At 40.9% G+C, this 22,195-nt stretch overlaps 2 protein-coding genes across 2 annotated transcripts in view; one reads left to right on the top strand and one right to left on the bottom strand.

Annotated features, from left to right (window-relative positions):
* Nucleotides 1–22,195, bottom strand: part of ptpn22 (protein tyrosine phosphatase non-receptor type 22) — a gene marked incomplete in the record, with an annotated part of 60,292 nt that overhangs the window by 9,806 nt on the left and 28,291 nt on the right.
* On the top strand, nt 4,995–20,347 carry LOC105935217 (lysine-specific demethylase 9-like). The gene is given in 8 exon segments (XM_012875513.3): nt 4,995–5,012; nt 7,161–7,833; nt 10,172–10,839; nt 14,823–14,960; nt 16,099–16,241; nt 16,336–16,503; nt 16,601–16,709; nt 16,808–20,347. Coding segments are annotated over 8 exon segments (2,430 nt in total). The 3' UTR covers nt 17,321–20,347.

The raw sequence follows: 22,195 nt of genomic DNA, 5'->3' as shown, positions 1-22,195 counted from the left end.
ACAAAGCACTGGACTTGTTTTCCGTAGTTGAGACGTTTCGCTTCCTCTCCAGGAAGCTTTCTCAATTCAAAGTAAATCTAGAGTATGTGCAGTACCAAGCTTTATACTGCTGCCTAACAAAGGCCTTGTATGGCTTGATAGATGCAAATTCAACAGAAACAGGTCCACCCCTTAGTAATGGGCGGTCGTTGAAGCCATTAAGCCAGCAGATTGAACCGAAACTGGTCCACTCCTCTGTAACGAGGAGTCGTTAGGGTTAGTTTTTTTTCCGTTAATCCGTGCAGGATATGTGCCACCTATTAAAGTTGGAAAAGGTTTCAAAATCACCCACCATGATCACCCAAGCCTGGAAATTTCAAACGGGGGTGTCTAGACCGCTGAGAGCCACTGGATGCTTAGCAGAAATGTTATCCTGGTTTATTAATTCTTGTTTCATTTTGTTCTTCCAGGTTCAAAAGACAAAGTAGCCATTCCTTGACCAGCCTTCCCAGACTATCTACATCCGACGAGCAGTCATCTCCGCCTCTCCGTCCTATCACCCAGGACGGTCACAATCTTCTCCAAAGCATTCGCCCCTGAGAGCCATCGGCGGGGGATAACGAGTGTCTGGTTTCCCCGGTGCTGGACAGGAGCATGGTACACAAGCTAACGATCGAGAGGACAGCAGCGCCCTACCCACAACCATAAGCGTGCTGCTAGCCCCAGAAAACTGTCCAGGGCGACTCCAAATCCGCCAGTCCCAGAAGAGCCACAGAGGGTCAAATGAATCACGTGGAGCGTCCCCAAAGCCCCAAAAAACAGTGGAGGACATGAGCATGGACAGAAAAGCCCAAGGGCAGAGAGACCAGCGCTCTACTAGTCCAAGGAAGGCTCCAGAGGGAACTAGATCCTCTTCCTTCGAGGAACCCGGAAAACCTCAGAGCCCGAGACGCCCAGCTGGACAACAGCCAGCTGGGGACGCTACTACGTACCGCTGGAGAGAGGGGCTGCAGAGGATGGAGACAGAAGCTGGGGGACCGGCGAGCACCACAGGAAGGAAAGAGAGCTGAGAAAGAGGCGGCGGCACAGAGGTCCCACCGGGAGAGGTCGGGGTCGGACGCCGATCCGCCCGCGGCGGGCCACAGGAGCGGACGGGAGAGAGCCGAAAAGGAATATCCCGAGGCCAAGTACCAGGGCCCGGCGGAGCAGGCGGGCAGAAAGGACCCCAGAGGATCCAGCAGCAGCATCCAGGATCCCAACTGCAACGGCACCAGCAAGAAGGCTCCCATCACGCCGGGGCCGTGGAAGGTGCCCAGCTCGACCAAGATCCAGTCTCACGCGGACTCATCATATGCAGATATCTGAAATCTTTCCGCGGGTGGATGAAGACGAAGCTGAGCCTTTTTTAGAATCAAGGGGCGTATTCGTAGACGGGTTGGAAAGAGCGACTCAAAATATAACCAGCAGCATACCCTCTCATTTTTATGTCTGTCGTGTTTTTGTTTTGGGTTTTTTTTTGGTTTTTTTCACCCAGTTTGCCTCAGACGGTTTTCACCAAGCCGCTGACCTCTGATCTAAAACGAGTATTTGTTCGTGTCTCGGCTGCACGGCCGTGTGAGATGAGCTCTGAGCAAGGGTCTTTGTGGTGGAAATCTGTTTTGTGCCAATCAGAGACTCCGGTTAAAAAAAAGAAGCTGCTCCCGATGGCACTCACTGTGAAATCAGTCCGGATGTGTCTGAATGAAGTGCTTCCCTCTGTCTGCCCGAGCCACAAGGAAGAACCTGTTTAGTTTGTTTTTGTTTGTTGTTGGTTTACTATGAAGGATTACAAGCATACTCATGCACTCACAGCTTTTAAACCGAGCAGGATTTATTCACTGTTATCGTCCCAAACGGGACCCAAGTTATCTTCTAATAACAAAAAAAATGCTTTTTTTTTTTTGTTGTTGATTTGTTTTTTTCTTGTGTTGAAAATCCGATAAAAGCTGTGACTTGTGTGACTGCATCCGAACATGTGAAGTCATGAATCCCACCTCGGTGGGAGGACCACTCTGAAGCTTTATATGCATCAATGAGCAGGACCAGATACTTTGTGGTTATAGATCTAATGTTTTTGTACTTGTGTTGTGAAACTAATGTGAGAATCAAAGCAAGTCCACACACACACACACCCACACACACATCCATGTTGAGGTGCACTTAGGCGGAGGCCGAACATGGTAGATACGCGCCCCCATTTAAGCCAATCCCCACTTTGAAAACCTCAGACTTCACTTGATCTCTAGTGGTCTGGAAACGCCTCATCCATCATGTCGTTGACTGTTAGCAGCACGGTGCCGATGTGTGTTTCAGTTACTCCTGCAGACTCAAATATACTCAATCTGCAAAATGTGATATTTAGCAAAGTGATTACTCAAATAATTGATTATATTAGGAGGAATTCATTAGCAGAGCCTTACTATTGATAAAGTGCGAACCTTTCCGTTTTGATTTTTCATAAAACATTTTGACGTGTGTATTTGTATTATAAAAAAGAGACACACACACACACACGAGGAAAAAAAATAAACTATTTGTTCAAATGTTTGATACACAGGGCCGGACGCATGCGTTGGCCCTCCTGGTAAAGATGTGCAAAAAGCCATGAAATCAATGAATATTTTGGTGGCAGCGGTATAATCTCTTGACTGAAATTTTTATTAACAAAAATACAACCTTTATTCTGTGCATATTTTTTAGTGGGGTAAAAATCCCTTAAGAAAAAAAATCATCTGTGTCACAGTTATTGGTAGTCAGGCTTTCCTCTGTTGCAGCATTTAACAAGGTGGAGGCGCAGAGAAAGATCCTTAACCATTCCATTTTGCACAATCTCTCTAAATCAACCAGAATCCTGGGTTTTCTCTCATGATCTTCCCTCTTAAGCGTACTCGGAACTCAGATGGCCATAGATGAAGGTTGACTTTTCTGTCTGGTAAAACATATCCATGTTTATTTGGCCACATATTATGGATCATCGTTTAGCAGAAAGACCCAATAATGACCCATGTTCTGTTTTGTGGCAGATCAAATCAGATTTTTGTTAAAATAAATAAATAAATTCTGGCAATCCAGAGCCCATGAGGTCAGTCTAACAAGGGTCCCATAAAATGAAAATAAAGAGAGACATCATCTCAATAATACAAATATTAATAATGTTCCCCTGGCCTTTGGAAGAGAGATTGACCCACAGCATTACTGATCCTCCACCAAACTTTACCAGTGAATATAAATGTTCATATTTAGTTTTACAGCAAACCCATCTGACATGTTAGTTACCTTAAAAAGGTTTAATCTTTCTTCTCTTTTGACCAATCCACACAGCTCCAGTTAAAGTCCCAGTCTCGAAAAAGGGTTAGGGTAGAAAAAGGGACTCTTTTCTTATGTCCTATTTATACCACTGGACAACTAAAAGTTGTTGATCACTAATTAGACGTTTCTAAACATTAGTCAATTAAAAATACAATTATAAATAAAATAAATAGTTTGGTTACATTTAACTTTAAAAGATTGTTAGTCATACAATTGTGATTTTGTTAAATTAATATAATTCTTAGCATGAGATTTTTTTCTTTACTAAATGGATGTACTCAAATTTCAGGTTATTGTTTTTTTTTTCTTACATTTTATTGTAATAATATCCTGCTGCAATTAAGAAATGTATTTATTTTAAGGCTCTTTACACATCTTTTACCAGGGCAGCCAATGGTTGCAGCTCGCACTGTACTTTGCTGTAGTTTATGATTCAAAATGTAAAGCTTAACATTTACTTGCAACACCATCATCAGTTTTTTTATATATACACACACAAAGCCAGACCCTTAAAATAATCCAAATAATCTTCAGTTTTGACTTGAACGCTGCTTGTTTGAGGACCGTAGGCACATTCGGCATAATGTGAACGCATCTGCTCTGCCTCTCTGGCAGTCCGATAGGAAACTTTGCTCGCCTCCTGATCAAAACTGGGATTCAAGATTGGCATTGAAAATAAATGTTTTTAAATTTACAAAAGCAACCAACTGTGCTCCACCTGGAAAGAGAAAATGTAGCGTTTCGGTGTTCTTACTGTGGACTAGAGTGACATCTAGTGCTCCAACCTCTGCTCTGCACAAACTAGTCTTAGCTTTAATAACCCCCAACCCTCATCTGCCTGCCTGCATAAGCATTTGAAGACGCAACACAAGCAGCTGTTTGTCTGTGAGGGCCGCTGAATAATGTATCGTCTGTTTTTACGTTGACATGATGGGCTACTGTAATTTTTACTGTTCATATCTTTACCACGTCCGATGCTGTGGCCTTGCATTGCTCCAACATATTTAAAAGTCTTGTTTTGACATCATTGTAGTTTGTAAATGTTTATAAATTGTACAGCACCTGTATAAAATAATTGCCTTCATGAAGAAAGAAAATCTATGTAAAATGTTCCATTATTTTTTTAAGGGAGCTGAGAGGAAATGTTATGCAATGGGTGGAAAAAAAAATGATTTGATCATGGCATACTGTTCATGCACTGATTAATAAAGGTTTACTGATTAAACATAAGAGTTTGTGTTTTATTCAGCAATACGAGTAAGAATGCTAACAGCAAACACGTCCTGTTATTTTTTTTTTTTTTTACAATCTTTGTTTTTATCTGGCCGTTCAAGTCAACAACACCCAGCAGAGATTTTGTTCCAGAACACAGAAGACGACATTAAGAGGGCGGACTTCCAAAAAGACAGGTTTGGTGAGGAACAAACACCTTTCACATTCTTTTAAGTTGAATTTGCACAATTTTAGATATTGCTCTGTTCTCCGTCCTGCCTTGTTGCCTTTCATCTTCTGTGAAATTGTGTGTTTTGTCTTGAAAAATTAGTTTGTTGTTTTTCTTTTTTTAATGTTTGAATTTGGAGGGGGGGGGGGGGGGGGGGGGGGGGGTTATGCCCTGCTATAGTTTTGTTTTCACTTCACCAAGAAGTTAGTTTGAGATGGGAACTAAGATGGGTATCTCTAAAGAGGTAACTAAATCTAAAAGGTAAAACAATATATATATATATATATATATATATATATATATATATATATATATATATATATATATATATATATATATATATTTGTTTTATTCAGATTTTATTATAAATGGTGTGTTTGAAAATGATCTGTTGCCTTCCCAATAACTGATGGAAAAATCTTTATTGGTGATAAAGTACTCAAAGACTTCTAATCGTCGGACAAGCTTTTTGCATCTTTTCTCCTGGTATTTTGACAATTTATCTTTGGTGATGGACTTCCAAGTCCTTAAGGTTTGAAGGCCTCCTTGCCATCACCCCAACCTTTAGATTGGGGTGATGATAGATTCAGACTGTGGTTCTGCCGCTTAAAATAATTGTTATAACCTCCAGGCAGAAGAGATGTGTTTTTATTTATTTTTTACTAAACAATCTCTTTAAATCTGACAGGAGTATGAATACTTTTACCTTAACATTTTGTGCATTTTAATTAATTCTATTTTTATGTATCATCCACACCATCATACCAATGAATTTAACCACCGTGTATCGGGGGTTTTTTTCCGCTCTTGGTAGTTAAGTACCATTTTAAATTATGCAAGGAAAAAAATAACAAAAATACTGAGATCCAACCTATAATTGAATTATGTATTTTTAAAAATATGATTTCACATCACACCCTATTTCCAGTGATTGTTGTGAACACCATTTGAACAAATTGACTTGAACAAATGTAAGACATTGAGAACCTTAATTAAACCATAAATACCCTCCAAATTAACTCCTTGTAGATAGTACTTATACGTCATAAAGCCATTTCCTTAGTTCATAACTAGATTACAAAAAAAAAATCGTTTTGCCATATGTAAAAACGGGTACAATACATCCCTAAGACGAATATGACCTAAGGATCATGGCAAGGAGTCCGAAGGACATATCCTGTGGGAGACTGCTGCTACTACTGGTAAAAAAAAAAAAAAAAAAAAAACTGGAGCAAAAGACATTTTGCCTAGGAACTGGCAAAAAATTAAAATAGTTAAAATACTACTAAAAATAACCACAAGACACACTAAAAGACTTATTTGCTAAAAGAAGGAAGTTTCTCAATGGGATGTTTTGTTAGAGACACTGCCTTAATTCAAATCCATTTTGGGAGTGTCTTAAACCTGCTTTGACCTATTGATTTTAAAAACAAAAGTTCTATATGCTATTGGGCTAATTTATATTCCATAGTAAGATATTGTTAATATCTGACAAATATATAATATATACAAGCAGAAGTTAGGCTTTCTTAGTCAGGGATCCCCAAAGTCTGCTTTTGATAAGTATCAATAATAATAAAAACAACAACAACAATACTACTACTACTACTAATAATAATAATACATTTTATTTAACAGCACCTTTCTAGACACTCAATGTCACTTCACAGACAATAAAAATACAAATACAGGAAACAAAAAAACAAACCGTTATAGAGAGGGACAAGAACAACTGACCCAAGCATGACCAACGTATGCAGTAAAAATATACCATTTATTTTTGGGACTTGTACCTTTTTTTTATTAATTAAGTGGTATACATAATTAATCTAAATACTTAACACACAAGTCCTGGGGAAATGAATAATTGTGCAGTTTTTGAATACCTTAAACATCGCTATGAAATTAGGTTTGGATGAAAAGGCAAAGTGTGACTACTATTGGAGTGTAAAGGGGTGAATTTATGTGAATTGATTTATATTTTGAATTTTCTTATCGAGGTTTTAATGAATGTTTGAATTGTAATGTTTTATTTATCTCAAAATATTATTTTAGTTTATCAGTTTGTTTGTTTTTATTTTAGTCTGTTTTTTGTAAGTGTTAAAATGCTCTTTATTTATAAACAGATTATTTTATTCTTATTTATGCTACATTTTTCGCCCTTTTTTTCCACTGACGTTTCACCTTTCGCCGCCTGACATATTCTATGGAGAGTGAAGCGCTCCCTCTTATGGCTCGGTGTGATAATATTTACCATGACGTCAGCTGAGCGGAGTTGAGTGCGTGCGTGCGATTCAGCACGCAGTCGCTGCAAGTTCAACTCCAACTCCCAAAATGCCACGCGAGACCTACGAACTACACTAACCAGAATTCAAGGCGTACGCATGCGCAGCATCGTCAAAAATGTTCCCCCGTTGACTCCAAATGCTCGGCACGAGAACTACAAATTGTCGCGGACATGCGCAGTACGAGCCCCGAGCCCTTTAAACATACCGTACGTGCAAAGATGGCAGCCCAAGTCGACTTGCTCCGTGCGAAAGTGAACGATGAACGGATGAGGGACAGCTTTGACAGATTCATCAAAGAGAAGAAGAAGAAAAAGAAACGGAATTTGTCGCCGTCAGCCGACAAAAGAGAAAGATGTGAGAAAGACGCGAAGAAGGTGAAGCTCCACCACCACCACCATCATCACAACCAGCAGCAGCAGCAGCACATCCAGCAGCAACACGCCGAGAACAGGAGCCACCAACCGCATCGGCTGCAGCAGAACCCCAAAGCCCAGCACTTCAGCTCGGATAAACACGTCCTGCACATCCAGCAGCAGCAGCATCTCCATCACAGTCTGACTAACGGAGCCAAGAAGAGCCTGCAGCCCGCTTTCCCGGCGCAGAAGCGAGCCGTGCCTGCCCAGCCACCTGCGCTCTTCACTTTCACGCCCCTCAAGTGGTGAAGGCCCAGCCGCAGGAGCTCAAAGGACAAGCACCGGGAGAAGGAGCACAAGCTGAAGCTGAAGAAGGAGAACTCGGAGGCTAACGTGAAGCATCCCGAACTGAAGAAGAAAAAAGGTGAGTTTATGATCGGAGATTTCTTATTTCACCTTAGGATATTACCCGAGCCGCTGTTTTTGGATGTTAAAGGGCCAGCAGCTGCAGCATGTCAGTAGTAAACCAGTGTTTTAGCTGCCTTTGTTATGACAGCCCTATTTTATAAATCATGAGGATGTTTAAGTGTTGCAGGTTTCACAAGTTCAGATTTAATATATTCGTTTGGTGACCTGTTTAAATTAGGTTTTGCTTCAATGAAGAATTAATAATTTTAATCGATTAGCCTAGTGCGGGGCTTTAATTTAAATTTGTATTGTGTCATAGCTGGCTACACAAATGTTTGTTTCTGTCAATTACTAAGATATTTTTATTAGCGTGGTCTTTAATTTTACTTTTTAATCTTTTTTTTTTGTTAATTTAGAAATGTTTACAACAACATTTAGTTATGTTTCTTTTTTTTATGTCACATTTGTGTTTGGTTAGTCAATTCAGACAATTTAGCTTTTCATTCTGAAATTATTCACTGATTCCAGGACGTAGACTAATTCTAGTATTTTCTCTGCGATAATCCTGTTTAAAGCACTGACAGATACAAACTTATTTTTGGGGCCTAACTTCTGTTGCACATGTTTTCACTTGGCAGTGTGGCAGGCCCTATTTTAACTTCCAGGAGAGAGTTTGTAGGGCATAAAGTCACAGGAAATGTTTGATTTACTATCTGACTTTAATTTTCTTCTAAAATTGCAGACAATGTTGTAAATACTGAGGTTTTTTTTTTTTTTTGTTTTTGTTGTTGTGGGACCTGGGTCTCTAACACAATCTGTAAACTGGGTAGCTGTAAAATTTATATAACATGCAACATGTTTTTCTAGCATTGCTTGTTTAAGGAAAGCTGTACATGCTAATGTAAAAAGAGGTGCAAAAAAGACCTTTCTGATTTCAGAAAGAAAAGGACATTGCGAGGTTGTTGTTGACCACTGTTGTGGTGAATATTGATTGCAATTAAACCACATTTTCCTCATTCTTCTGTTTCAATCACCTTGATGTTCGTCCCAACCTCCCAGACCTTCAGCTTCAGACCTAGATCAGATCTGGGCATAAAAGACAGAGAAAGTCCCTCCAACGGCTGGTTTATAGTGCTGAAAAGCAGAGTTTCGGTGCTTGGTGCAGGAATTATTATAATCTTCCAAATATTGGATCCAATCAGTCCTTTGCGATTGCAAATTGTGTGATTCGAATTACAATTTTGATTTTCTGATTCACTAACTTGCCAAACAATCTTTATCTGCAACAACGTGGCTCTTCTGTATAACCTTTTCAGTCTCAGACATCTTTGTTTTCTAGTCGTACGTCTGCACGCAGGCGTCCTTCGGTCGCTGCTCTTTATGTACGTTAAGGTCGGAAAGTTTAGCTGAACGGCGCTGCGGCTCGACTGTTTGCTTATTCAGGTGTTCTGCTGTAGATTCACTGCTGGGTTTAGTATCTTATTCCTGTTGATGACCCAATTAGATCTAGAGATGCAGCGTTCAGGCTTTTCCTGGTCAAAAATGATGACTTGATTGTTGCTTTTGTCTTTTTTTTATTTCCTCTGAGGAACGATGATATGAAGGATAAAAAGAAAAGAAAAAGAAAAGACGCTGCAACGATTCCTGATTGACCTAGTGGTTTTATGAAGGAATTCAAAGATCAAATCTTAGATCCGGAACAGTTATGTTATTTTTATTTTTTTTTTGTATAATGGAAAAGTGCCTAAACCCAGATGTTCCTGGTTAAAAGTTGTGGTTATTCTTTTGCTGCTTCGTGTAATAAATATAGAGAAAAAAAGGTCAGGTTGTTCAGCGTTTGACCTATTGATCACTGATCAGAGCTGATCAAAGAAAAATTATTGGTTTCTGATCTTTGTCCTGTTTATTAGAGGAGGAAAGGTAACCAGCTACATGCATGGATGTAAGTGAAAATCCCCCCTGCCCAATGATACACTTCAAATTGTTTAAAAAAGGGAAATAAAACCCTTTCCATGTTGAGAGGAAGCATTAACTACTTTTTAAAAGCTGCTCCCGACCAGAAAACTGCAAAATAATTTCTTTAGAGGTTGTCACACTAATGACGATCTGCTAATTAGAATATATGTTTGTTATATCATTGTACCTCCAACATGGAAGCAGTTAATTAGGATGTTCTCACTTGCTCTTTCTGCTGTTTGGGTTGGTTCCATTTCCTATTTTCTTTTTGTTTTTTAAGTGCAACGTTAAGATCCTGTAATGTTCCTCAAATTCATTGTTTTTGTGGTTTCATAGTCAGATTTCACATCTTTTCAGCAACAAAAAAGTAATTATTTTTTTCTCTTGTGTATTTTCAGAGTTGATACCCAACAATGAAAATGGAAAGTCTCTAACATTAGAGGAATATCTTCTGAAGAAGAAAAAAAAGAAGAAGAAGCATCGCGACGACGACCACGGTGCCAAGAAGGTCCGACATGTGCACACCAAAGCGGTTCAGACTGTATGCGCTGGGCTTGGAGCTGATCTCACGGTCCTCGTTAACCCCGAAGCTCCTCCGCCCGCCGCAATAAAGCAAGAAAGCACCCGGCATCCTGGCAGAGAACCTGTCGACAACTGCCCACCTTACCTCCAAGCCCTCAAAATGGGCCACGCCCCTTTCCTCTCGCATCAGGACCACTACATCCGCAGCTCCTGCCTACAGACTGGTACCAGATATGGACGCTTCATTCACGAGGAGAAGCAGCCCAACGGCGGCGGATCTGTGCTGCACGCCTACGCCGACGAGCTGGCGTGCCTCAGTCCGGCTGAGATGGAGGGCTTCGCCCGGGAGTTCCTGGAGCTGACCTTTGCTGAGAAGCCCAAAGGCGCTGCAGTCTACGCCTTGACGGTGATCCACGGGGCCGCTTCGTACCTGCCCGACTTCTTGGACTACTTTGCCTTCAATTTCCCCAACACACCCGTCAAAATGGAAATACTGGGCAAGAAAGACATTGAGACCACCACTATTAGCAACTTCCACGCTCAGGTATGTGGAAGGGGGGGCAATGTTATTGTGGTTTCAAAACAACCCGGCTTTAATTTTAAAGGCCTGATCTTAAAAGTGCCGATTGGGTGTACTGAACGGGAACAATGTAAAGTCTGAAGTCCTGTCCTGTACTATCTGATTGATGAATGATGCTGTGCTATCACTATAAGCTAACGCTATGACAATGGTCTTTGAGAGTTCGGTGAAAAGGTAGGTAGATGTATCTGCAACAGTGAAGCAGTAAAACTTCCTGGACGACATAATCTAATGCTATCTATTTAAATATTAGCTTATTTGGACACAGACAGCCCAATGACTGTGTGCTGTCGATCTGAGCTCCACCGTCGAGTCGTGCTCCCACTCATATCAATGAGCTGACTGCTCGATTGGCTATTAAATTGGCTATTAAACAAACCACTGCAACCCCCACCCCCCGTTACTCCTCTTTTTAAATGTAAGCTGTTGGAGGCTAATGTGTCAAATTATAACACAAGTTATAGAGTCTGATGACAAAGGGTAAAAAGGGACCTCTGGGAACGCTTAGTCCTGCACTGTGTTCCTGGCTTCCAGCAGTGTTGCCAGGTCTGCTTATTATCAGCGACTTTGGGCTTGTTGATTTATACTGTTTACAAGCATCTTTGTATTACAGCGCGCTGGGTTGTTTGTTTTTTATAGAGCTGGTCGCTTGTTTCTCTCGCAAGAACTGGCAACATTCATTGGCTTTCAGCCCATACACTTTTTCTTTTTTTTTTTCTTTTAAGATGCAGCTGCCTGGGCGCAGAGGGGTATAATATTATTCTACAAGGCTTCCATTGCTGTGTAAAAAATTAACATTAAAAAGTAACAATCCCCTCAAACACGTAGGGCTGCGCATGTTTCTCATGCAACATGTTTGTCCGTGCAACACCTTTTTGTCTGAAGGCGTTTGACACAGACTGACAGCTAGCGTTAGCTTCCTTTAAGTCCCTTGTCTTATCTTTTTTTTCCTGTTTTTCCAAACAAGGAAATGATACTTAGATGATGTATTTCTCTTTTTGTCATCTCTTAACCAAAAATGTCTTCTGTCATAACCATCCCTTCAAAAAATGTTGCTGCAGTATCTAAAATGCTATCGAATATTTTTAATATAATCAGTGTCGAGTTTGAAATTTTAGTATTGTGACGACAAATCCAGCCTGTCGCGCAACTTGCATCAGGGCTTTATGAAAGAAATTCTTTGGCATTTCCTGTTCATCTGCCTCATAGCCGAAATACCTTCAAATAACAACTTTTGCTGTTTCTTCGAAAAGTGGGTAACAGCGTCTCCAACTTTGACGTACTCGCCATGGTTGTTGGAAACAGCTGGATTAGTTTGTTAAGCATATTAACCAATTAAAGTTAGAGATGCAAACGAAGCAGCATGTCAACAGATGTTTGATACTGACAGAAAACTAAGACAAAAATGTAAATTAAATAAATAAAACTCTATATGAAGCCCTGCAGCGAAAAATGCATCATAAAAACGCATGAGGATCGCCATAAGGTTAATTGGAATTTATTTAAATCTTTTACTTTTGAGGTGTTTAGATTTTCTAGCGCTAATATCTGGGTATATTTGCCCTTTTAAAGAGAGTAAGTAGGACAGTTTGCAGGGTTTTTTTTCTTCATGCAGGGAAAGTTTGATAATTTCACTCACTGGAAACTCCTCTTTGATGGTGATTAATGATGATTCTGTGACGGTGTTACTAATATTTCCCTTAATGATCTGACTGCTCTGGATAGAAAACATCCACATGGAATATTTTCACTACGCACTTTTAACAACCCAGTGCTCGTGTACGGATACTAAACGTGCGACGCATGCTGTGGTCTGCAGCATTACTGGCAGGTAAACGTGGGCGTATTAGAAAATCCATTACCACAGGTTTTTATTACAGAAAGTGGAGTTTCTGGCAGGTGGAGAGTTGCTTAAAGAGTTGACAGATGACTCAATAGTTGATGCTGTTTTGGTTTTGCTCAACAACGACAACAAAAAAGGACGGTGAAGTATGGACGGTTCTATTTGGACCGTCCACCCCAAGTGGACCGTTGGGGTTGACCTCGGTAAATGGGGGAGATACTGGAAACATCACTTGCTGGTGGAGCGCACGCTCCTGCAGGAGGAGGATGTTCCGAGTACGTGGTGGCAGTACAGCACGGGTGTCAAACTAATTTCTACACTGGGCCCCTTTGGCATCATGAAGTCATCAAAAGGGTCGGTTGCACCTGTATAGATGACAGTTTTGATTTCAAAATTTAATTTCTGTTCACATTAAAATGTAAAAAAAAAAAAAAAAAAATCACAGTGATGTAAAATCAGCACCCTTAGGTCCAATTTAAACAGTTTATGTTAAAAAAAAAGTTGATATTGGGGGTGAGTTACACTTTAGACTCATCAGTCTGTATCACTTTTTCCTCTTCTTGGACATTTCGGGGTTGTTTTAATTAGTGTTGCGCCGATGCCATTTTTTTGGCCCCAATACCCGATACAGATTCCATCTGTTTGAAATTGATGCGTGTGTATATATGAAGATCTACGTACTATTTAGGGTAGTAGAACTTTGTATTGCCTACCTGGAATGGGTGACAATAGTTGAATAAACTTTTGGCTCTCAAGGCCAAAATAGTGCAACATTCGTGAAATTATAACATGTATAACTAAATCGTAGTGCAACAGTAAGACAGTAAAATTACATTAATAATTGAATCATTTCTTTTAAACCCTGAGTTTTGGCTCTCAAATGCCAAAATAGTGCAGCTTTCATGAACTTATATAACATGTATAATACTAGTCTGGAGAGAGAAGGCTGCGTTGAAGTGACACAAACATCAAAATTGTATCGGTGCCCTATTTGTTGGTACTCGCTGATACCGATACCACCATTTTAGTGCTGGATCGGGCCTGTCTGATACTGGTATTGGTATCGGTGCAAAAAGCTGACATCTAGTGGCAAGATGCCGTCACTACACAGTAAAAAAAGAAAGACATTTGCTAGAGGAAGCACAGTTTTTATCCACTTTAAAAGGATACATACCTCTATTTTATGACACAATATGCCTTTTTTGAGTCTTGAGGGGCGTATAAATTGCCTTGACGGGCCGGATTCAGCCCCCGGGCCTCGAGTTTGACACGTGCAGTAGAGTGTAGGGTGGTAGGCTGGAGAACCCTCACCTGTTCTGTCGAAATAGGATTTAGGGGACTCAAATGTTCACCTGACCCGTGACATGGGATGCACAGGAGCAAGCGTGTTGGAAAGTTATTACAAATGTGGCTGAGGGGGTGAAGGCATTTTCTGGCCATGACTAAGAAGGAAGTATAAGGATCGGGGGGCTGAACAGTAATTAGGGCATCAGCAGGGGGTTGTAGAGAGAAACCTCTGCCATCGCTCTGCCACCACGCGATGTGCTAAGCTTAAGGGAGCGAGACATCTGAGGGCTGGTTCCCAGCTGATTACCTGTTCGTGCCCATAAAGGTGTTCCAGGCAGCACACCTGAAAAGGCTCTGGTGGACGGACGCCAGGCAGCAATGGCCAGCAGATGGACTGTCAGCTTGTATCTTCATAAGGGAGGGTTTTAGAAATGCATCAACAAATTATATTATATCATATCATACGCTGTATCTGCTCAATGCAGCAGCTGTGTTTTTATTATCTGTTCAATACTAAACATGTAAAAAATTAAAGGATTTTGATGAGAAACAAAAAGTGAATTTATTAATAATGTTTGGCCTTATTGTGAAAAGATGGTGGTTCATGTGTTCAACCAAGAACATAATAAAAAACATGATAATAATTTTTTAAAATAAATATAGAATAGTAGACGTAAAACAGTATATGAAAAATCCCTTTGATTGAGCAGCACCTACCCTCTTATCATTCAAATATAAAAAAAATATGCTTAGTTTACAGTTAAATAGCTTGTAACAACTTAAAGGTTTCTTCTTCCTTCTTTTCTTTTTTTCCCAGGTGAGCCGGACTTACTGTTCAGGAACGTACCGAGCCGGACCCATGAGGCAGATCAGCCTGGTCGGAGCTGTGGACGAAGAAGTCGGAGACTATTTCCCAGAGTTCTTGGACATGCTGGAAGAATCTCCGTTTCTCAAGGTCTGAGCAAGATTTACTTTAATGAAGGGTAGTCCACAGTCCCATCAGTCCACAGATAACTCTAGCTTGGTATTCTAAACCTAGGAGGAAAGGCATCGATGTTTTTGGCTAAAGGAAAAACAAAAATGAAGTGACCTATAGTGTCAAAGCAACATGTTTCATTTTAAAGACATAGAAAAACAGGGAAAATGCCATTTCTTCTCATCTGTTAAACATGAGTTTTCTGTTTTTATTCAGAATGTTTGCTTCAATTTGATGTTTGCAAAATATGTGCATACCTTGGAAAAATATTAATTCCAATTCACAATGCATGTCTTCTTAAAACACTTTACAAAGTCAATTCTATTGAATTATACAGACAGATTGCTTTCAACGTTTTCTAGCTAAGGAAACCAAGCAGGTTGTTCTTGGTTTCATTGACTGCAAAACACACCCTCTATAACTTGTGGGTCCACAATGCTTTAGGCAGCTAGTACCGGTTGAAATCAGATTACGTTTTGCTATTTAAAATGTTTTTTCGCTCATGAAAGGCCGGTTCATTTGGGACAAACAACCTCAGCTGGGTCTGTGAAAGCCCAAGACCAGCCGGTCAACTTCTTTAAATTTTTTAAATATAAAAAGCAGTTTTTTTCTGCAGCTGCAGTTGGATCAGGTGTAGAAGCAGAGATGGAGCAGCAGGCGAAAAGGACTTGAGTTGAAATTGAGAAAACACCATGAGACTGAAAAATAAGCCTACGAGGCGTTTCATCACACAAAGAAATGAACTTTAAGGGGGAAATGTCTGTAACAACTCTGCCAGGAGAGGGAGACATTTTATGTTTCATCATCATGAAACAGCCTGATAAATAGATAGATGCAAATAGATTATGAAATTTTTCAATTAGCATACTGCATATAACCTGATCATTTTACACTAAGGGGTTAGGGTAGAAAATCCTAGAAAATCCATCTTTGCAACACTAAATGCTGTTCAATATGTGCTTTTTGTCACTAAATTCATCATATGTTGGCTTCAGGTTAGTTAAAGAACAAACACTTCATTGGGTTCTGAATATTAATCCAATATTCTGCCATAGTTTGTCGTCCTTTCTCTGACCCATGGCCATTTAAACGGGTTTTCTGTGAACGCTTTCTGCAGATGACCCTGCCTTGGGGGACCCTTTCCAGTCTGAAGCTCGACTGTCGCTCCCAGAGCGACGACGGACCGATCATGTGGGTCCGACCGGGAGAGCAAATGGTGCCCACGGCTGACATGCCCAAGTCTCCCTTTAAGCGTCGCAGGTAAGAGTCTAGGCAAGCAAAGAAAAGTTTGACATTTGGGAAAAACTGGGGAATAAAACCACAACTCATCCGCTTGGCCTTTATTTCTTTTTAGGTCTATGAATGAAATAAAAAATCTGCACTACCTGCCAAGGGCCAGTGAACCCAGAGAGGTTCTGTTCGAGGACCGGACCAAAGCCCACGCGGATCACGTAGGGCAGAGTTTCGATTGGCAGAGCACAGCCGCCGTGGGGGTCCTGAAGGCGGTTCACTTTGGAGACGGGTACGTTCCCTTGAAGCACGTTCAGATATGCAGCGCCTTTGATGACCCCACAGTGTATGAACTGGTTGTATTTATGTTTTACGAAATCTCTTTTAAGGGATGTCCGTCCTCGGGTTACCAAGGATGTGGTGTGCTTTGATGCTGGAGACTTTAACGAGGTGGTCCAGAGGCTGCAGCTGGATCTGTATGAGCCCCCAGTTTCTCAGGTAAGAAGCTCAGATTTTATTTCAAAATGACCTTTGTTTTTTGTTTTTTTTTGTATTTTCACTCCTATGAATTTGTTATGATGTGCGTCTTGGCGCAGTGTGTCCAGTGGGTGGATGACGCCAAGCTGAATCAGCTGAGGAGGGAAGGCGTGCGCTACATCCGGGCGCAGCTCTGCGACGACGACATTTACTTCATCCCCAGGAACGTCATCCACCAGTTCAAGACGGTGTCTGCCGTCTGCAGCCTGGCCTGGCACATCCGCCTCAAACAGTACCACTCAACGGACGACAAGGAGGAGCAGCAGCCCAAGGATCTCAGCCCCACCTCAGGCCGAGTCTCCTTTTCCTCCCCCGCCCGACCAGATTCCACCCTCACCCCCTGCTCGCGACGGCAGCCGGACGGCGTCCACGGCGGCGTGGCCAAGACCGAGGAGCCGGAGTTCCAGAGGCCGGCGACGCCTTCCAGGGAGCCTCAGCCGGCGCCCCCTCAGCCCACCAAATCTGCTCACCTCCCCCACCTTTACGCCACCGCGGTGCGCTCTGGGTGCACGCCGTCGAAGGAGCCCTCGCTGCCAAAGGCTAACGGCCACGCCACAGACATCCCTAAATGATCCAGCCTGGCAGCTTTTCTTCCTGCCCGCCGCGGCTCGGAGAATTTTAAAGAATTTTAGACTAAATTTGACATCTGGTTCAATCAGGAAGCTTTTCACTATAAATTATTCTTCATTTTTTTTTTTTTAAATCTCAGAATATTGGTGTGTTTTGTCTTGTGTTTTTTTCTTTTTAACCTACTGTAATGTTATTGTTTATTGGGACAGAATAATATATATTTAGTTATCGGATGTAAAGAATCGTATTATTTTTAAACTGACATTGTAAACTGCCACCCGTGCTGTTTGAGAAACTTTTTTTTTTTTTGTTTTTTTTTTCTTATTTCACGGTGAAGTTGACTCTAAAACCTAATTAATCTTTTAACATGGTTTCATTCTTATGAACAGCACTTCTCCAGCAGCGTGACCCTTTTTATGTGGTAATTTTTAAAGTCTGAACCTTATGAAGTTATTTTGTACCCCCAGGGTCCTGGCAGCTGTGTGCAGTGATGCAAATGTGATATTCATGCTTAGTTGGGCCCACTTTACAACAGATTAACATTAAAATGGATGTTCTCCACCTTGGAGATACCGGGAAGCATATCTGGGTACAGGCCGCCCTGTTGGTAACAGGGGGGGTAAATATTAAATCGCTTGCGCTTCATCTAGTTTGATGACGCCAAAGTGCTTTACTCTACAGTCATCGCACCCTGACGGTGGTAAGCTATGTTAGTAGCTGATAGAGATGAGGCTGCCATATAGCAGCGCTACCAGGCCCTCCAAACACCGGTTAAATGTCTTGCCCAGGGATACAACTGAGACGATCGCCCGCCAATGGCAGGACGAACTCCCTAACTCCTGCGTCACTGTCGCCCCTAGCATATCCATGGCGTGTAGCCAGACTAATCATACTCAGTGTAATTATTTGCACTACTTTCACTATCCACGTAGTATTCTACTCTGTTCTGGCCTCAATAAAAAGGCATATGTCCAAAATTGTCAAAATTAGTATGGTAACCAGCTGTGGAGAAGCGCCCACGCCTCCAAATTGCCCATATGGACTTCTTGTTTAGATACTAATGGAGGTTTACATTGTTTTGTTTTTTTTGCAATTCGGATACAACACAAATTTCTAAAGAGAAGTAGTCCCGGAATTGTATTTAGAGAAGAGCAGGAAGTAAACGAGTGAGCAGTGGCTCATAAATTAATCTTAATTTGTTGCGTGACTGAGAATAGAGGGAGTATTTACCAAGAGACTGTCCCGACAGCAAGGCTGCAAATCATAGTGAAGGTGCAGAAGCCTCCCAAGTAGGCAGGTACCAAAATTAGATTTTTTTTATTTGAATCAACGCCATGGTGTAGATTTGATATTTGTGGATCAAACCTGCCTCAGGGCGTTGCTTTGCCTTCAAACTGAGTTGAGGTTTTCCAGACTTGCTGCGGTTTAACGATCAAAGTTTCGCTGAGATCCTGAATCTTAATCCGCTGTGAAGAGGGCCCAAGGTATTAAGATGATTATCCCCCTCCCCCCATTTAAAGGCTACATGCAATTATTTTAATAAACTTAAAGCACTTAAATTTTGTTTTCCAGCTAATCGTTTGAGTTCCTGATTCAAACTGTCTCATATGTGAACTTTTATTTTCCCCCATTTGTACCATTTTTTTGATATTTATTTCCTCCAGATTGATTTTGAGCAGGCTCTGATTCCTGATCCTGCATCTCGAGCACCTTTTCAAATCACAAAGGAACTGCAAAAGTTGCACCTAGCAATAATATTCTAAGTCATGTCTTCGTGTTTTAGAAGGAAATCGTTGTATGACAGTCTGTGGTTATTGCTGAATTTATGAGAATGTTGTGATGGTTTTATTTTTTCATTGAAATCCTTTATAACCTTTTATGTTTAGCAGGTAGGTTTCACTAGGTGGAGCGGACGGCTTTAGGTCGTTTTGGGAACATTTTGGAGGATGAAGTCTGCTAGACATGATGCTCCCAAACATCCAGATTAGATTGAGGCCTTTAGTTTCTTGTCTTCAGAGTGATGTTTAGAAGGCAGGAAGTGATGTCGTGCTTCTTTTGCTCTGACTGCGTCTCAGTGCCTTTTTTGCGGTGCATGGTTAGCCAAACTTCACACCGAACGCTTCTGTTTTTTGACGACTGAAATGAGGGGAACAAAACCCACCTTTCATGCCACCTGGTAGCAAATATACACATTATAGTTTGTTTGAAAGGTTTTCCTTTCACGATAAGCAGAATGGATTTTCCGCTATGTAAATATGGCTTCCATGTAGTCTTAACTTCTGTTATTAATGTTGTAGCTCTTCTTTTGTGAAGATTTTTTTTTATTACATATTTTTTTTCCTAACTTATTGTCTTCACATGTTACAAAGTAGGATCCAGACGCTAGTCACCAGTGCAACCCGGTTATGTTAAAACAGGAGAAAAAAAAACAAACAAGTGATCTGAATGCAAATTCCTATTTTTATTTTTTTTAATAAATAATTGTGCAGTCGCAGCACATCCACGTGTATGACATTCATTGTTCAGTAGGATATGCGTTAAATCTCGTCGCTTTTAAATATTCCAGCAAAGAAGCACTAAACGACGAGAAGGCCGCTCTGTTTGAAAGACAAAGTTTCGTGCTCATCAATGTTTTACCTGTTTCCATTCACGACGAAAAGCATACAGGCGATCACACACATGCATATCTAAATGTAGTCCTAACACTCTGAGTTTAAGAGCTTTGCCTTGAGCACAGAAAGGGAAAAAAAAAGATACAATTTCTTACATCAAACTAACTCTTCCAAGCAGTTTCTCATTTCAGAGTAAAGCCCCGCTTGAGTTGATGTTGAATTTATTTTGTTTGTTTCATAGAAGGCACTGTTCAGTGGTCAAAATTTGCTTTACTTTATAAATTGCACAAAGACCGTGTGTGTGTCCTGACGGGAGGCGCTGTTGCACAGAGCCTCCCGTCGAGGCTTTTCTCTGTTCTGCTGTGTCCGATGTTTTCTTGACAACTTTGTAATAAACCTGCTTCTGTCCCAAAGTCACTGCGTAGTGCACTGCGTCATTAGGGGACCCGTCGCTTCAGATCCAGGTCTCTGGGTAGGCCCTGGGGCCTTTTGGCTTTCCAAAGCGGTTCCCAAATCCTAAGGAGAAGACAGGTGATGAACTTCTTTAAGATGTTATTTATGGTAACTAGCAAAAGTATTTGTACCCCTTGAACATTTTTTCTACAAAATAAAAAGCAAAGTTATGAAGTGGAAGGAGAATTATACGTGGGTGCTTCAATACCGACTTTACGTATCTGTGCACATCAATTTTCGAGCCTTCCTACAAATTTTCAATTGGATTTTGGCCCGGACTTTGACTGGGCCATTCTAAGTATTTAATATGCTTTGAAGATACACATCCCCACAGCATGATTCTGCCACTACCATGTTTCACCATGGAGACGGTTTCTGCTCTGTCTTCTCTAAGCCCCAGTGGGTCGAGGCAGATGAGCATTCACACTGAGCCTGGATCTGCTGGAGGTTTCCTCCCTGTTAAAGGGGAGTTTTCCTCTCCACTGTCGCTTCATGCTTGCTCAGTATGAGGGATTGCTGCAAAGCCATCAATACAGACGACTCTCACTGTGGCTCTACGATCTTTCAGGAGGAGTGAATGTTGCCTGTTAAGACTTGATAGGTTTCCTTAGAGAGGAAACTTTTGACCAATATGTATAATTGAATTGAATTTGACTTTGTTAAGAGCCTTGAGATGACGTGCTGTGAATCGGCGCTACATAAAATTTAATTGCACTGAAGACAGCATGTTTAGGGTGATGTTTGTTTACCCTCTTGCACAGTATTTTGCTTGAAGGTTAATATGTTCAGTTTTAAATCTTATCTGACCAGAGGAGCTTCTGCCAACGTCAGATATTTAAAGCTTGGCATAGTGACCCTACTTGAAGCCTTTACGTGGCATCCCCTCTGACTGGCCCGCTGTATTCCTTGTCTTCATGATACTGTTTGTTCTTTAATGTTCTCTAACAAACCTCTGAGGAAAGCTGGACTAACACATATATTTATATATATATATATATATATATATATATATATATATATTTGTTTTAAAAAATCCATGTATTATTTTCCTTCCACTACACAATTATGCACCTTTTTTTGTGCATTACATTGAAGTTTGGAGTTATAATGTGGATAGGGTATGAGCTTCTATTATGTTGACTTACCAAATTTGAACACAGTAAATGAGCTACTATGTGAGGGAGGTGGAGCTCCATCCTGAGTAGGAGGCGGTGGGGGGGTTGTTTTGGCTAGAAATATAGTTGTTACACATTTAATTAGGTTTTTTTTGTGACAGGATTTAGCTTTATCAACATCATCAAGTAGGAGATGTCATTACTTACGTTTTGCTTTATGCCTAAAAAGTTTCAGACTCTGGGGAAAAAACAAGAAAAATGATTGAGCTACGCTTTAAATTATTCATCCCTTACGACGGTGCTCTTCTTGTGTTACCTTTGTTCTCAACATGCCCTTTTCATTTCTTTTGTCTGCTTTGTTTCCTGGTTTGTCACTGTTCAGGTTGGGTGTGTGGTTCGTGTTCTGTTGTTCCACTTGCGCTGATCAACACAGAAACAGGAGATGAAACGCATATTTGCCCAGATGCTGACGCTCATTTAATGTAATCCCCCCCACAACCTCAACCCAACCATACCCCACCCACGTATCTGTGCTGAAAGATTGTCCTAGGTTTCTTAAATATGCAACGTTTTGTTGCTGGGTTGCTGTTTTTTTTTTTCTTATTTTACTTTTTTATACAAGTGTGAGGACCTTTTATCGTCTTGATAACAAGTACTTTTGCAGTTATTAATAGCAGGCCGTGTGAGAAAGGCTAAT

Source organism: Fundulus heteroclitus, chromosome 1, assembly GCF_011125445.2.
Source record: "Fundulus heteroclitus isolate FHET01 chromosome 1, MU-UCD_Fhet_4.1, whole genome shotgun sequence".
Taxonomy (NCBI): Eukaryota; Metazoa; Chordata; class Actinopteri; order Cyprinodontiformes; family Fundulidae; genus Fundulus; species Fundulus heteroclitus.
This window is presented reverse-complemented; position numbering and strand designations above follow the sequence as displayed.